Raw genomic sequence first — 13,084 nt, 5'->3', positions numbered from 1 at the left:
CTAAGGCCCGTGGAGAGTTGGGGCCTGCGGGATGTTTCTGGAGAGGGCAATTTGGCCAAAGCTTTCCTCTTCCTCTCCTCTGCCTTTGGTGGCCCAGCAGAGCAGCTGCTGCTTTGCAACAAAGGCATGAGCCTGCACTGCCAGGGGCTGCTGGGAAGAGTGGCCATTGTGCCACTCGCAAGACAACCGTGACTCTTTTAGGGGCAGAGTTTTCTCTTTTGCTTCTGTCGCCGCAAAGACAAGGCAAACGTGGTGAAGAAACAGGGCTGCTTCTTTGGGAACAGCACAAGCAAGGGGTGAACTTGTAGAGCACCACTGGGGACGGGACATGCCTGAGCAGGGCAGCTGCCCTGCAGGCAGGCAGGGAGGAGCCCGGCTGTGCAGCATGCTCAGCTGTGGGGCCTCAGGGGGCAGAGCACGCCAGCGTCAGCATTGCTGCTCTAGCTCTGCTCCAACCGAGCAACAGCCCAGAAGCACGTGCCACCTCCCCCAGCTTCTGCGGAGCCGAGAGCGCAGGGCTCGTAGGCTAAATGCTGACGGGGAGTTTTCCTGTGGAGGCCTCAGCATCAGGATGGTCTGTGTTGCCAGGGCACTGACGCAGGGATGGCTGTCGTTCTGGAGGGGCTGAAGGGCTGGCGCACAAAAGAGCAGGCATCAAACCTCCACATCTGCAGAAAGCCCAGGCGTACTCTGCAGGCAGCGCCAGCCCCCTCAGCCTTTCCTAGGCCCACGAGGAGGCTGCGGGAGCAATGGGCCCGCTGGAAGTTGCTGCTCAAGGCTGCCCTGAGGGCCTGGAAAGATCCCCCCTCTCCCCTCTGCACGGAGACCTAGAGGCCTCCTCGCCGGGTGCTGCACAGGGGCGCGCAGCACACTGCTTGGGTACCTTCCTCCAGCCCCACCAGCCCAGCCGACACCACGCTGCCCGCACTCACCTTTGCGGACGGCCTGCAGCTTCTCCTCACTCCGGGGCCGCATGTGCCGCGCAGCCAGCCCTAGGCACACACAGCCCATCACTGCTCACGCTCCTCCGCGTGCTCTCAGCAGCACAGCTCCCACTTGCCCGGCCAGCCTGGCCACGGGCCCTCCTCCCCCTGGGCAGGGCTGACCCCCGTGCAGCACAGCGCAGCACCCAACCAGGGTGTGTGCCACCAAACAGGGCTCCCAGCAGCCTGTGCGCGTGGGCAAGGGTGGGAGAGGGAGACCCGGAGCCCCTGGTGCCTCAGGCCACCACCAAACAGGCAGGGCTGCAGGCACCTGAGGCCGCCCCGCCTCAGAGGGCCACCCCGGCTGTTGTGGCTCACCGATGAACCTCACGGCCGCCTCTCGCAACGATGCCTGGGGGTCCTGCAGGAACGGTAGGCTCTGGCCCACGTAGTCCTCTGCCCTGCTCCTGTACCGGGCCAGCTGCAGAGAGCCCAAGGGCACAGGCATGGCACAGACCCTCTGCAGGGGGCCAGGCCCACCCCTCCTCCCGGGGACACCCTCCGCATCCCTCCTGGGCCAGCGCGGTCACAGCTCCCAGGCAGCGGCCACCCGGCGATGAGGGGCGCAGGGACCACAGGACGGAGCAGAGGCGGCAGGTGCTGAGAGCCCCCTGTGCCGCTGCCAGGCCCAGCGGGAGCAGGTGCCCCATCAGCCGCCAAGAGGCACTGAGGGCACAGGGGCCTGCAGAAGAGCCGGTCAGGGCTGGGCCCTCGAGGCAAGAGCCCCTGTGGGCAGCTCCAGGCTGGGGCTGCAGGCGGCAGCAGAGGGCGAGCAGCCGAGCTGTGGGTCCCAGCGCCCCATACAATGGGCATGGGGCAGAGGCGTCGGGTGGCCCCGGGCCTTGGGGGCTTTGGGGCCGTGCTTACCATGCACTCGCTGATCTTCCCCGTCTGCCCTGTTTTGGCCAGGTGCCGGAGCTGCTCCCACTGCAGAAGTTGTGCTGCTTGCAGGAGGGTTTCCCGAGAGGCCTGCGGAGTAGCCGAGACTGGGAGATGGCACCGCAGGCACCACAGCCCGGCCCTTTAGGGAAGATGGAGCTCGGGAAAGGGCCTAGCCCGCACTCAAGGCTGCGGTGGGCTGGGACAGGCAGGGAGGGCAGCTCTGCACTATGCTCTGGCCCTCAGGAAGTTGGGACCCCCAGGGACACCCGCTCCAAGGTGCTGAGACCCACCCACGCCGCTGAGGCCCAGCCACGGGCTGCCAGCCGCCAGAGTCGTGGCCTTCCCTGGATCCCTGCTGCCAGCAGAAATGCCCACCTGGGCCACTCGCCGCCTCTCGTCACTCATGTGGAAGAAGAGTGGCAGCAGGCTCCTCTGCACTTCCTGCTTCATCCTCCATTTGTCGCTCCACCCCACGGTCTCCATGACGTCTTTGAAGAGGAGTATGGAGAGCTGTCGCAGCTGGCTGGCCTCCTGGTGGGAGGGAGGAGGCCAGGGGAGACCTCAGCAATGGCCGGGGCAGCCAGGCATGACAAGGGCTGCCCCAGCAAGAGGCCTCACGCTCTCTGCGCACAGCTGTGCCCCAGCCCAGCAGAAGGCCAGAGCTGGGGCTCTGCTCAGCAGGCCGCTGCTGCGGGAGCCGGGGAGGGGACGGAGGGCTGGCCTGCAGAGGCAGCACACGCTCTCCTGGCTGCTGGGTGCCTCTGCCTCCTAAGGGGACTTTCTGCCCCTGGGCCTTGGTCAGGCCCGCCCACGAGAACTGCATGGAAAGGGGCAGCCTGTCCCTGGCCTCAGGTCTGCTCGTGGCTCTTTGTCTCTGCCCCAAGGCACAGCCAGAGCTGCAGGGGCTCCGCAGGGTACAGGGCAGCGGGACAGCGTGCCTCCTGGCCCAGTGTGGTGAGTATTGCGGGGCACAGCGCGTCCTGACACTTCCCAGCAGCCTTGGTGGGAGGTGCAAAGTCACCCAGCAGTGGGCCCGGCAGGCAGGGACACACCACACGCGTGGCCATGCCTGCATGGCCCGAGATGTGCAGCAGAGCCCGGGGCTCTCATGCCAGCCTTACATCGTCAAAGAGGGGCAGGAGCATCTCCATCAGCTGCAAGGTAGTGGGCTGGGCCCTCTGCCTGTCCGTGTAGCTGAAGACGTTCCTCAGCACCATCAGGGCTTTCAGCCGGATGTCCCTGTCAGCATCCTGCAGGCACTTCATCAAGTCTGGCAGCAGCAAGTGCATTTTTCTTGCCTGCGTGACACACCCAGCATGCTTTTGGTGAAGCCAAGACAGACTAGGCTGGGAGAAACTCTGCCCGAAAGAGCTGGGACAGGCCGGGCCAGCCCTGGGAGCCCTTTCAGGAGGGCACGGATGCCTTTCTCCTGGTGCTGCACAGCCACCACACCTGCCAGGTCCCCGCAAAGCCCAAGACACTGCCTTCCCCCTAGCCCTCTGACCACCCCCACGCTCTTGCACAGCTTTGCCTGGCTCTCCCCTACTCACCATCGTGGCTCTCTCAGACACTGGGAGGAGGCCTCTGAGTACCAGCCAGCGCATCACTGCAGAGTGATGGCGCACATACCTCTGCAAGAGGTTGAGCACCCGCTCCTCCACCTTGCGGAGGTCAGCGCACATCAGCAGCTGAAACACACACGGCACTGAGAGACGGACAAGGCCTGCGGCACTGCCCGCCCCCTGACGCCGTGCTGGAGCCCACTGACAGCTCTGGGCAAGGCCTGCAAGGCCACACAAAACCCCTCCTGCCGGCAGCTGTGACCACAGAGAGCCTGCGGGACCCCGCAGCCCTTTTCCTGTGCCCCAGGGCACACCTGCCCACCTGCTCCTCTGCCCTCTGGACCCTCTGCAGCCTCTTCTCCTCCTGCCTTGGACGAGCAATTGACTACAGAGAACTGGCACCAGTGCTGGCAAGTGGCAACTGGCACCGCCTGTCATCAGGCCTACCTCACTGAAGAAGGCCATGGCCGGGATCTCCCGAAACTCGTCCTCCCTCTCGAGTAGCGCTACCAGCTGGTTCAACATCCAGCGCTGCTCAGGAGCTGGGCTCTTCCTTAGCTCTCTAGCAGGGCGAAGCAGGCTCTGTCAGCATGCAGCTGAGCAGGCAGACCTCGTTGGCCATTGCATTGCTAAGTCTAGCCCCTGACCTAGAGGCCAGGACACGCAGGCTAAGGCCGCCTTGGCATTCCTCTAGCACAGCCCCTGCCAGTTGCTCACACACTGGCCATCTTTCCCCACTGCAGCCCACCACTGCCCACCCAGGGCAGCATCTTCCGGCGCCTTTTGCCGGCAGAGCAGAAAGACGCCCAGAGCAGAAAGTCACGGCCTAGCGACACGGCCCATTTCCTGCCCACGTGGCAGGCTGGTCCCCATGGGCTCCTCCGACGTGCCCGTGTGCATCTTGCCCCGTTCCTGGAGCCCTCTCTCTGGTGGCACTGCGTGCCCACGGAGCCATGGCCATCTGTGTGGCCTGAGCGCCGTCCCAAAGGCAGGGGACTGCAGGCCCCTGGGAGGTGACCGGTCCTGCCAAGCACCCTCTCGCACCCTTGCTAACACCAGCTCCTGCTCCAGCAGCTCTCACAAGTGGGCAGGAACAAGAGCAGGCAGCTCCCCTTGCCCCCTCAGCTGTGCAAGCCCTCCTCCCAGGTGCTGAGGCTGCAGCCCCTGCCCTGCAGAGCTGGGGCCCCCCTGCCATCCCACAGCGAGGGGACTGTGCGGCACAGAGCTGGCCTAAGAGGGCTCTCACCTGGCCACTACAATGACTCCCAAGTGCAGGGTCTCAGCGCTGAGAAGCATGTGCCAGCCACCCTGCTGCCTGATGAGCAGGGCTTGATGCTCGTAGCCAGCGCAGCAGAAAAGAGACTCCAGGGTCTGCACTGCAGAGCTGTGCGCAGAGCAAAGGCTAGCTCACACTGGGAGCCCGGCCCTGGCTCCAGGTGCATGCGAGGGATGGAGGAAGCGGGAGGGGGCACCTGACAGGGCTGGTGGGAGTGCACGGGTCCCATCGGTGGCATTGCCTCCGGAAGACAGCAAGGTCTTGCGGCGTGAGCTCTGCCGTGAAGGCAATCTGGAAGAGCAGGGCCAGGCAGAGGCGGGAGAAAAAGGCCTTCACCTCCTGCGAGCGGCTGCACTGCTGAAGGAGCTCACAGAGCGCCCTGGTTGCCTACAGAAAAGAGCGAGAGTGGGCTCTCCCTGCAGAGACAGCCCCGTCGGCCTGCCGGAGCCCGGGGGGAAGCGTGCAACCTGCCGCTTGCCCCCGACAGGTGAGCCCAGTGCTGAGGGCAGGCAAGGTCTCCTGTGGTGACTCACGGCCAGGGCAAGGACGCGAGTGCTGTCCCTGGTGGTGAGAAATGGTTTGCGCAGTGGCCGCTCCTCCAGCATGCTGAGCAGCTCCCAGAGCACCTTCCTCAAAGTGCTGGCCTTGGAGAGCATGGCCGTGGCCGTGGCCCCAGGCCCGCTGCGAGCCTGGGCGGCTCTGTCAGCAGGGCTGCCTTGGCCACGGCTCTGGGCGCCGGCCAAGCGGCTGAGAGTGCAGAGAGAGGCCAAAAACTTCATCTTGTGGGCTTCTTCCTGAGGGCCAGCAGGAGAGAGACAAGCGGAGAGCATGAGCGCACAGGAGGCACGGCCAGTGGCAGCAGGGTGCCGGGCAAGGGGCACTGTCGGCAGTTACCCTTGTTGGGCCCGTGAGAAAGGCCTGGATGCACGCGAGGGCTTCCTGCTCCTCTCTGTGCACGGGCAAGCAGCTGGGGGCAGGAGCAGCTTGGCCTGAGAAAGAGCGAGCAGGGAGAGCTGTAGGAGGCAGGAGAGGCAGGCGGCAGCGCTGTGCCCTGCGTGCAGGCGCGTTGCCGGCTGGGCGGAGGCAGCGAGGCCGTGGTCGGGGGCGGGCGGGGGGCACCGAGAGCCCGGCTGCCCTGTGCTCGCCAGGGCTGGGAGGTGGCTGCCAGCTGGGGTGGGCTGGTGGAGCAGAGTGAAGTGGGGCTGAGCTGCCTGTGGCAGGCTGCGGCCCAGAGCAGGAGGTGGGTGGCCTCTGGTGCCCTCCTTGCCGGGGGGACGCTGTGCGTGGCCGGCTGCAAAGCAGAGAGCAGGCCAAGGCATGCTGGCACCGCAGGGCCACCAAGCGCCTTGGCAGCCGCCTGCAGCTTGCCAGGCAGGGGGGAGCCTGCAGCAGAGCGGGGCGGGCTCGCAGCCCCCAGCCCTGCCCAGCCCCACGATGCCCTTCACTCACCCGCCTGCAGCGGCTGGCGCTGGGGCTGGGAGCTGATCTCCTTGGCGGCTCCATGCTCCTCCTCCTCCTGCCAGGCCACCCTGGGCCTCCGGGGAGGTCTCTCCTCCTCCTCCTCCTTCTCCTCCTCCTTCTCCTCCACCTGCCAGGCCACCCTGGGCCTCCGGGGAGGTCTCTCCTCCTCCTTCTCCTCCTCCTCCTCCACCTCCTCCACCTGCCAGGCCACCCTGGGCCTCCGGGGAGGTCTCTCCTCCTCCTCCTCCTCCTCCTCCTTCTCCTCCACCTGCCAGGCCACCCTGGGCCTCCGGGGAGCTCTCTCCTCCTCCTTCTCCTCCTCCACCTCCTCCACCTGCCAGGCCTCCTTGGGGCTGCTGGGGGGTCTCCCAGCCATCCTGTGCAAAGGAGAAAAGGTGCTGCCGGTTGGCCAAGGGGGAGCCTGCACTCAGGCCTGGCCGCATCGCTGTGTTGCCACAGTCGGGAGCCAGGTGTCCGGAGGGAGCCTGCCCTGGGACATGGCGGAACAAATGGGGGCAAGGATTTTTCAGCAAGCAGCCAATGCCCTGGAAAAGGCCTCCTGGAGGCTCTCCAGGAACATTGGCCTCATGTGGCTGGAATGGGCAAAGGAGCGCACAGGCGAATTCAGGCTGTGCCTTTGGCACACCACAGGACTTGACTGGGCCGATGCCAACACCTTTTGCCAAGGCAGCGCTTTCAGGAATGCCTCTCACAAGCAGAGCTGGTGGAGGGTCCTGGGGGGGTGATGCCAGCAATGCTGGCGTGTCCTTGGCCGTCCTCGGCTGTGCTGGGCCCTGGTGCCCCTGCTATGGCCGACAGCAGGGCTGTCCCCAGGACGTCTCTGTCCTCCCAAGACGGTTCAGATGCTGGGCCACACCAGGCGATGCTGGTGTCAGCCCAGCACTGCTGCTGGCGGGTCCCCAGCCCTTCCTGGGAAACCTTAACCCTGCAGGGCCGGTGGTGGCTGCGGGTGCCATCATCCCCAGCCCTGCCTCACCACCTTCTCCCACCTGCTCAAACACCCTGCACCCCACAGAGACACGCGCCCCCCACAACCCACCCATCCCTCTTACGCAGGTCGGGAGCCGGGGAAGCCTTAGGAAACGCCTCGGTCCGGCACGGCTGCCTGAGGGCAGCAGGGAAAGGCTGTGCTCAGGGTCCTCCTCCACCAGCCCTGCACACTCCTGCCCTCTGCCTGTGCTGTCCTCCCGGACACTGCTGGGCTGAGGCTGGGCCAGCGCCTGCCTGTGACATGGGCACATGTCACAGCAGCCCGCTCACAAAGGGCCCCGCTCTCCCCTGCCAAGCCCAGGAGGGAAGGATGGTCCCTGCCGCTTGCTGCGGGGCCAGCCCTTGCTGGGCAGCCTCCACTTGCCCTCTGGTCCCCACACACCCTTCTCACGCACCACTTCACTTTGCAGGCCTTCCGCTCCCCTTAAGCCCTCTGTCCGCCCCCCAGGCACGCGCTTTGCGCTCTGCTGCTCACCAGAGCCCAGCTGCCTTTCTCTGGTGGCCTTCACACTGCACACGGCCCGTCCCCATGGCGCCCCCTAAGGAAGCACCATGGACTTTGCCCCCTTTCATTGCCTCCTGACCCCCCGTCTCAGAAACGCTCCTCTCTCCATGTGGATTTGTGTGGAAAAGGCTCCCGTGGGTGTCAGTGGAGAAGGAGTGGCACTTGTCTGTGCGCAGAGGCACCCACAGGAGCATGCATTTGGCAAAGAGCTCTCAGGATGGCCCACGTTAAGAGCACTCAGCGCAGCAGGTCCACAAGCTGCCGGCACCTCTGCCTGCTGTTGCACCAGACAGCCCAAGATGGAGAGCAAGAAGAGGGCTGACTCCTGAGGCATCGCAGAGGTGGCACTGGAGGCAGACAGTGACCACGGGCAGCTCCAAAAGAGCGGGTACAAGAAGGCATGCTCTGCAAACTCTGCACATGGTCAGCAACTGAAGAAGAGCCCAGGAGGCATGGGGAGGACTTGTAGCTGGCGTCCTTTGTGCTCCCGCTCATCAGGATGGATGTGGGACCTCACCTCTGGACACAAGTGTCCCAGTGCCTGCCTGCTGGGTGGACAGGGGAACATCCCGGTCAGGTTCAACATGTTTCCTGCCTTCCAGAAATCTTCCTTGGAAGACAGGTGTGATCAGGGTTCCTCTCTGGGATACCTGTTGAAGTGCTTCATCAACCTCCCCGTCAAAAAGTCTTCTCCTATGGAAGCACAATGTCTTGTCTTTCAGTTGTACCCATGGCCTCCCATCCTGTCGCTGGGCACCACCGAGAAGATTCTCACCTCATCCTCTTGACACCCTCCCTTCACAGACTTCTAGACATGGAGCAGATCCCCCCTCACTCTTCTCTTCCCCACGCTGCACAGTCCCAGCTCTCGCAGCCTTTCCTCATGGGAGAGAGGCTCCAGTCTCTCCCACATCTTTGTAGGCTTTTGCTGGACTCGCTCTAGTAAGTCCATGTCTTTCTTGCCCTGGGGAATTGAGAAGTGGACCGAGCACTCGAGGTGTGGCCTCCCCGGTGCTGCCAGGAGCAGGCCCACTGTTCCTCCTGCAGTCTTGCTGAGTAACCTCGGGAGCTCAGCACCTGTACTCCTGGATGCAGTTGGAGAGTCCAGTTGCCTCAGAAGACACTTGGGCTACTTTGTTCTAGGGGCTGGGCTCGCGCTGTTCCTCGGCAAGCTGCAGTCATCCTGAGGTGCTTTTCTTCTGCAGCTGCGGCTGCCACAGTTCTCTGTCCATGGATGGAGACTCCACAACCTCTCTGGGCAACGAGAGCTTCCAGTGTTTGACCAAGCTCCCAGGAACTGTGTTTTCCTTATGTTTAAGGAGAAGGTCTTGGGTTTCAATTTGTGCCCATTGCCTCTTGTCCTGTCCCTGGGAGCCACCTGGCTAGGAGCCAGTCTGGCTCCGTCTCCTTTACTCCTCCGCCATGAGGAGGAGTATCTACATGCTCCTATCCAGAAGATCCCCCATGGGCCTCCTCTGCTTCCCGCTCAACAATCCCAACTCTCTCAGCCTCTCTCGGTAGCACAGATGCTCCAAGGCCTTAATCTTCTTGGTGGCTGCACTTGTGCCAGGAGCTCCATGCCTTTTCTTGTGCAGGGGGGAGCCCAACACTGGCTCCAGCACTCCAGGTGGAGACTCACTCGCACTGAGCAGAGGGGAAGGAGTGCCTCCCTTCACCTGCTGGCAACACTCTTCCCAATGCTGCCATGGATGCTCATGGCCGCCTTTGCCACAAGGGCACATTGCTGCCTCGTGCTCCACTTGGTGTGCACCAGGGCCCCCAGGTCTTTTTCTGCAAAGCTGCTTTCCAGCTAGCTGTCCTCTAGCAAAGGCCCAGGCCTCTACCAGCCCCTCTGCAACAGTGTGACTGCTTGCACTACTTATTCTTTCACTTCTTCTTGCTCTCATCCAGAGAAGCCCCAGGCAGCCACAAGCCCTCTGACCATGGCAAAGGCAGAAGAGTCACCCCTCTTGGCCTTTCTGCCCCACATATGAGATGCCCCCCACAAGCTCCTCCAGTGAGGAAGTGGCATCTGTCCTGATGGCTTTGGATCCCTTCCATAGTCCCGAACCAAAACCCTGCTGCTCCTTACCCAAAACTAGCTGGTAGGCAACTCCTGGTTCTAAAAGCCAGAAAAATGCCATGCCACTGCTGCCTTCATTCCCTGGGATGACTAATGATGCAGATGCCACTGCAAACCCTAAGTGTCCCTACCACATGGCATGGCTGCTTCCCTGCCTAGCCAAAAGCTTGGGCTCAAGAGCAGAAGGCAGAAGCCCACCTCTAGAGACGGGCGTTGCTAGAGGGCCAACAGCAAATGGAGAAAGGGGCAGAATGGGGCCTGACCTTCTCTTGTGTGAGATGGTTGGCGGAAAGGCTGCAGGGACTGCAGTCGGCTCCAGGTGACTCGTCTGGCAGCAGGAGAAACCCAAGGGCTGGAACAACGCATGGTTCACAGAGCCAGCCTCCATCGCTGCATGGCATCAGCCTCCAGAGAACATGGTACTGCACCAGAGGGGCCTCTGAGCAAGGCAGCCCTTAGCACCACAGCTGTGGGGTCTCTAAACACCTACATAGAACAGGTCACTTGTCACGCCTTCGTGTTTTCGAAAAGGCCACGGAACAAAAGATTTCTGCCGACTACAGCCTAGAAATACCCAAGGCATCACCAAGAGAATGTCAGTCTTAAGGTTTAAATCCTCTTCTGGCTCCACCTTTCCGGATCCTGGCCTACGCCGAGGAATGATTTCACTGCCGTCCTGCCTGGGTGGGCTCTGGGGAGACCCATGCTTCCCAGCACTGTCCAGATTTCTACCTGAGCCAGGCTTGCTATGCCTGAGCCCCGACTATACTTCTTGCCAGCAAGGACTCAGTTGTGTGGCAGATGGCAGCAGCGGAAACATTCAGAGCAGGATGCAAACCAGACCTCCATCGCCACAGCAACCAGCTGGGCAATTGAGTATTCTGCATCCCAGGCCTTACGAGTCCTCTCAAGCCAACAGGCCGGAGAATGGAAGCGGATGAGCTCTGGGAGCCCAGGCACCAGCCAGGACTAGAAGAGAGGCTCAGCTCCAAGAGGCCACCATTGGTACATGGGCTCTGCAGCCCGGAGAGCGCAGAAGATTGCCAGGGGCTATTTCTGTCCAGAGGATGTTCTCAGGGATCTGAGGGCATTTGGGGGGGGGGGGGGTTCAGGGACTGGGGGGACACAGAAGCAAGCTTGAGGCTTTTCTGCAGCTGCCAGGCTGCAGCGCCGGCTGAAAGCACCCCTGAAAGCCCGGCCCGGCTGTCTGCCAGCAGGTGCTGGGGAAGGCCTGGTGCAGCCTGGGCCGCCTCCGGCCCCGCGGGAGCCCCCAGTGTTTGCGCCCCTTCTCCTGGCAGCCCCTCGGCTCGCTGTCGGCGGCGCTGGCCGTTCCCCTCCCAGCTGCGAGGGGAGAGCACGGCTCCAGCTGTGCTTGTCGCCCGTCCCGGCTGGCCGCAGGAGGCAAGCCGGCTTCCCTGTGCCTCCTGCTGACGGCTGTCCTCTCTCAACGGGCAGCTCCGCATCTCCTCTCGGTGTGCAGCCCGGCTGCGGGGACCGTGGTGAGGAGGACGTGCGGAGGCCCCTGGTTGCTGTGGCCAGGCCCAGGCCTCTCGAGTATGGCACTGAAGAGCCCGTAGGAGAGCTGTGCCCTTCTGGAGGGGCGCTCGCAGCCCCTGGGGACCCCTGCCCGCAGATAGTCTTCAGGGGATGTCTCCGAAGGGCAGCCTTGTCCTTGGTGGGGCAGCAGGAAAGGGGCCGGCAGCAGGAGCGCTGCCCCTCCGCTCTGCCGCGGCTCTGGCCGCAGAGGAGGTGGCTCGTGCCCCGGCTGCTGTGGCCTGCAGGACGGAGGTTGTGCAGGGTGGGAGAGGGCACGCGAGGGGCTTGCTCGGAGAGAAATGCCTGCAGCGAAGGGGACGGCAGGGAGGTGTGCAAATTCCCCTTCCCACAGCACTTGTGTGTGACTTGCTCTCCTTCTCCGACCAGATCTGCACTGGGGTCGGAGAGCTTTTCCTGCTGGCAGCTGTTTGTGTCCTGCGTCTTGTCCCTGGCAGGGCCCGCAGAGGCCAGCCCAGGAGCCCCTGGGCGCTCAGCTGTGCCCTGCAGACCCTTCCCCGCAGCGGGGCAGTGCCTAGGGGCATCTGCGTGTTGGCAGGTGCTGAGGAGCAGCTGGGACAAAGCCTGCTGGCGCCAGCCAAGGGGATGCTGGTGCTGTGTGGGGGCAGAGGAGTGGGGGAAGGCACTTTTGGAGCTTCCTCGCAGACCTGCTGATCTCTCGGTAGGCTTGGGAGTCTGTGGCCCTTGTCCAGACTTCAGAGCTCCTTCTCCCTCTCCCCGCTACCGCGACAGGAGCAAAGGGAAAGCAGAGGCTCAGGAAAGCTCCTTCCTGGGGATGGAGTCCCTGCCTTGACCTTCCTCCTGAGAAGCGCCTGGGCAAGTGTGCCGGGGGTGAGCGGGAGCTGTGAGCAGCCCTGCCCCACACAGTGCCTCCTCTCTCTGGGGGACTGAGCCTGGCCTGCTGGGGCCGCTCCTTCCCCCCACCGCTTGCCTAGCCGGTGGCCAACCTCTTTGCAGTTCTCTGGATGTCTCCTGGAGGAGGCTGGCTTGTGCTTTGTGCCTGCTGGGAGGCCGATGCTGGTGAGCTGTGTTGGAGTTTGCAGTTCGCCTTTCTTTAACCCCCATCAGACTGCCCAGCCCGGATTGGCAACCCCCCCACACCCCCCAACACCTTCTCCTTTTGCTTTTTGGATATAGACACTTTGCTGTCATTCATGATTTTATTTGCTGTGGAACCTCATTTGCCCCGTCGTTCTCTCTTTCCTGGAAGCTTCCCCTAAATACCATTGTATATAGCTACTGCATGTTTGTCTGGATTGTTTAACTGAAATTGGTAAAGGTATATCATTTGTAAATCCGTTGACCCGAGGATTGTAACCCTATACCGCCTAAACGACCCCAATTCTTTTCTAGTTGGCAAGTCCCGAGGAGAAAAATGAGTTTTCCAAAATGCCCTTCAATTGGTGTGGGCGCTCCTGTGCTCTGGAGCGGGAAAAGGTGTGACTGAAGACCAGCGCAGAAGGCAGGGTGTCTCTTGCAAGAAGCGGACCTGGAGGACACAGGCCTTTTTTGCCATCTGGAGTTTTACCTTTGCAAAGAGCAGCCTGTGCTGAAAGAGGCTGTCTTGTCCTAAGACTGGATTTGCACTTAACATCTACCTGCCCGGGCCCACCCGGCCCCCAAGGGTTTCTGCTCGACTTGGGTAGCGTCTTGACACCAAATGTCCTTTGCCTGATAGGAGAGGTGCAGTTAAAGCTTGGATGGTGAGGTGGACTGAGACCAGGCTGGATGGCCGAGCTCCGAGGGTTGTGGGGAGTGGTGCAGAGT

The 13,084-nt window shown here is 62.8% G+C and overlaps 1 protein-coding gene across 4 annotated transcripts; it reads right to left on the bottom strand.

Moving 5' to 3' along the window:
* Positions 1-250: 250 nt before the first annotated feature.
* Positions 251-6,399, bottom strand: LOC104148645 (uncharacterized). 4 transcript variants are annotated; one of them, XM_068923713.1, is made up of 10 exons: positions 5,598-6,399; positions 5,237-5,497; positions 4,900-5,090; positions 4,674-4,811; positions 2,987-3,989; positions 2,241-2,396; positions 1,851-1,952; positions 1,302-1,404; positions 933-992; positions 251-632 (listed from the first exon to the last, which is right to left on the bottom strand). In XM_068923713.1, the coding sequence occupies exons 1-10, from the start codon at positions 6,204-6,206 to the stop codon at positions 427-429; spliced, it is 2,829 nt and encodes a 942-aa protein (XP_068779814.1). In that variant the 5' UTR covers positions 6,207-6,399; the 3' UTR covers positions 251-426. The 4 variants fall into 4 exon arrangements, with proteins under 4 accessions (XP_068779814.1, XP_068779816.1, XP_068779815.1 ...); XM_068923716.1 differs by having other exon boundaries at positions 497-632; positions 2,156-2,396; XM_068923715.1 differs by lacking the exon at positions 933-992 and having other exon boundaries at positions 2,156-2,396.
* Between the last annotated feature and the right edge of the window lie 6,685 nt (positions 6,400-13,084).

The sequence above is a fragment of the Struthio camelus genome, chromosome 35 (assembly GCF_040807025.1).
Source record: "Struthio camelus isolate bStrCam1 chromosome 35, bStrCam1.hap1, whole genome shotgun sequence".
Classification (NCBI taxonomy): domain Eukaryota; kingdom Metazoa; phylum Chordata; class Aves; order Struthioniformes; family Struthionidae; genus Struthio; species Struthio camelus.
Note: the sequence above shows the minus strand (reverse complement) of the source record. Positions and strands in the feature narration are given on the sequence as shown.

Excerpts from the sequence above, each read along its gene's own strand:
- LOC104148645 (XM_068923713.1), bottom strand. The coding sequence starts at position 6,206 with ATGGAGCCGCCAAGGAGATCAGCTCCCAGCCCCAGCGCCAGCCGCTGC. Across the intron at positions 1,405-1,850 it reads GGAAGATCAGCGAGTGCATG|CTGGCCCGGTACAGGAGCAG; the intron begins GTAAGCACGGCC and ends GGCTCTCTGCAG. Across the intron at positions 993-1,301 it reads GGCGGCCGTGAGGTTCATCG|GGCTGGCTGCGCGGCACATG; the intron begins GTGAGCCACAAC and ends GTGTGTGCCTAG.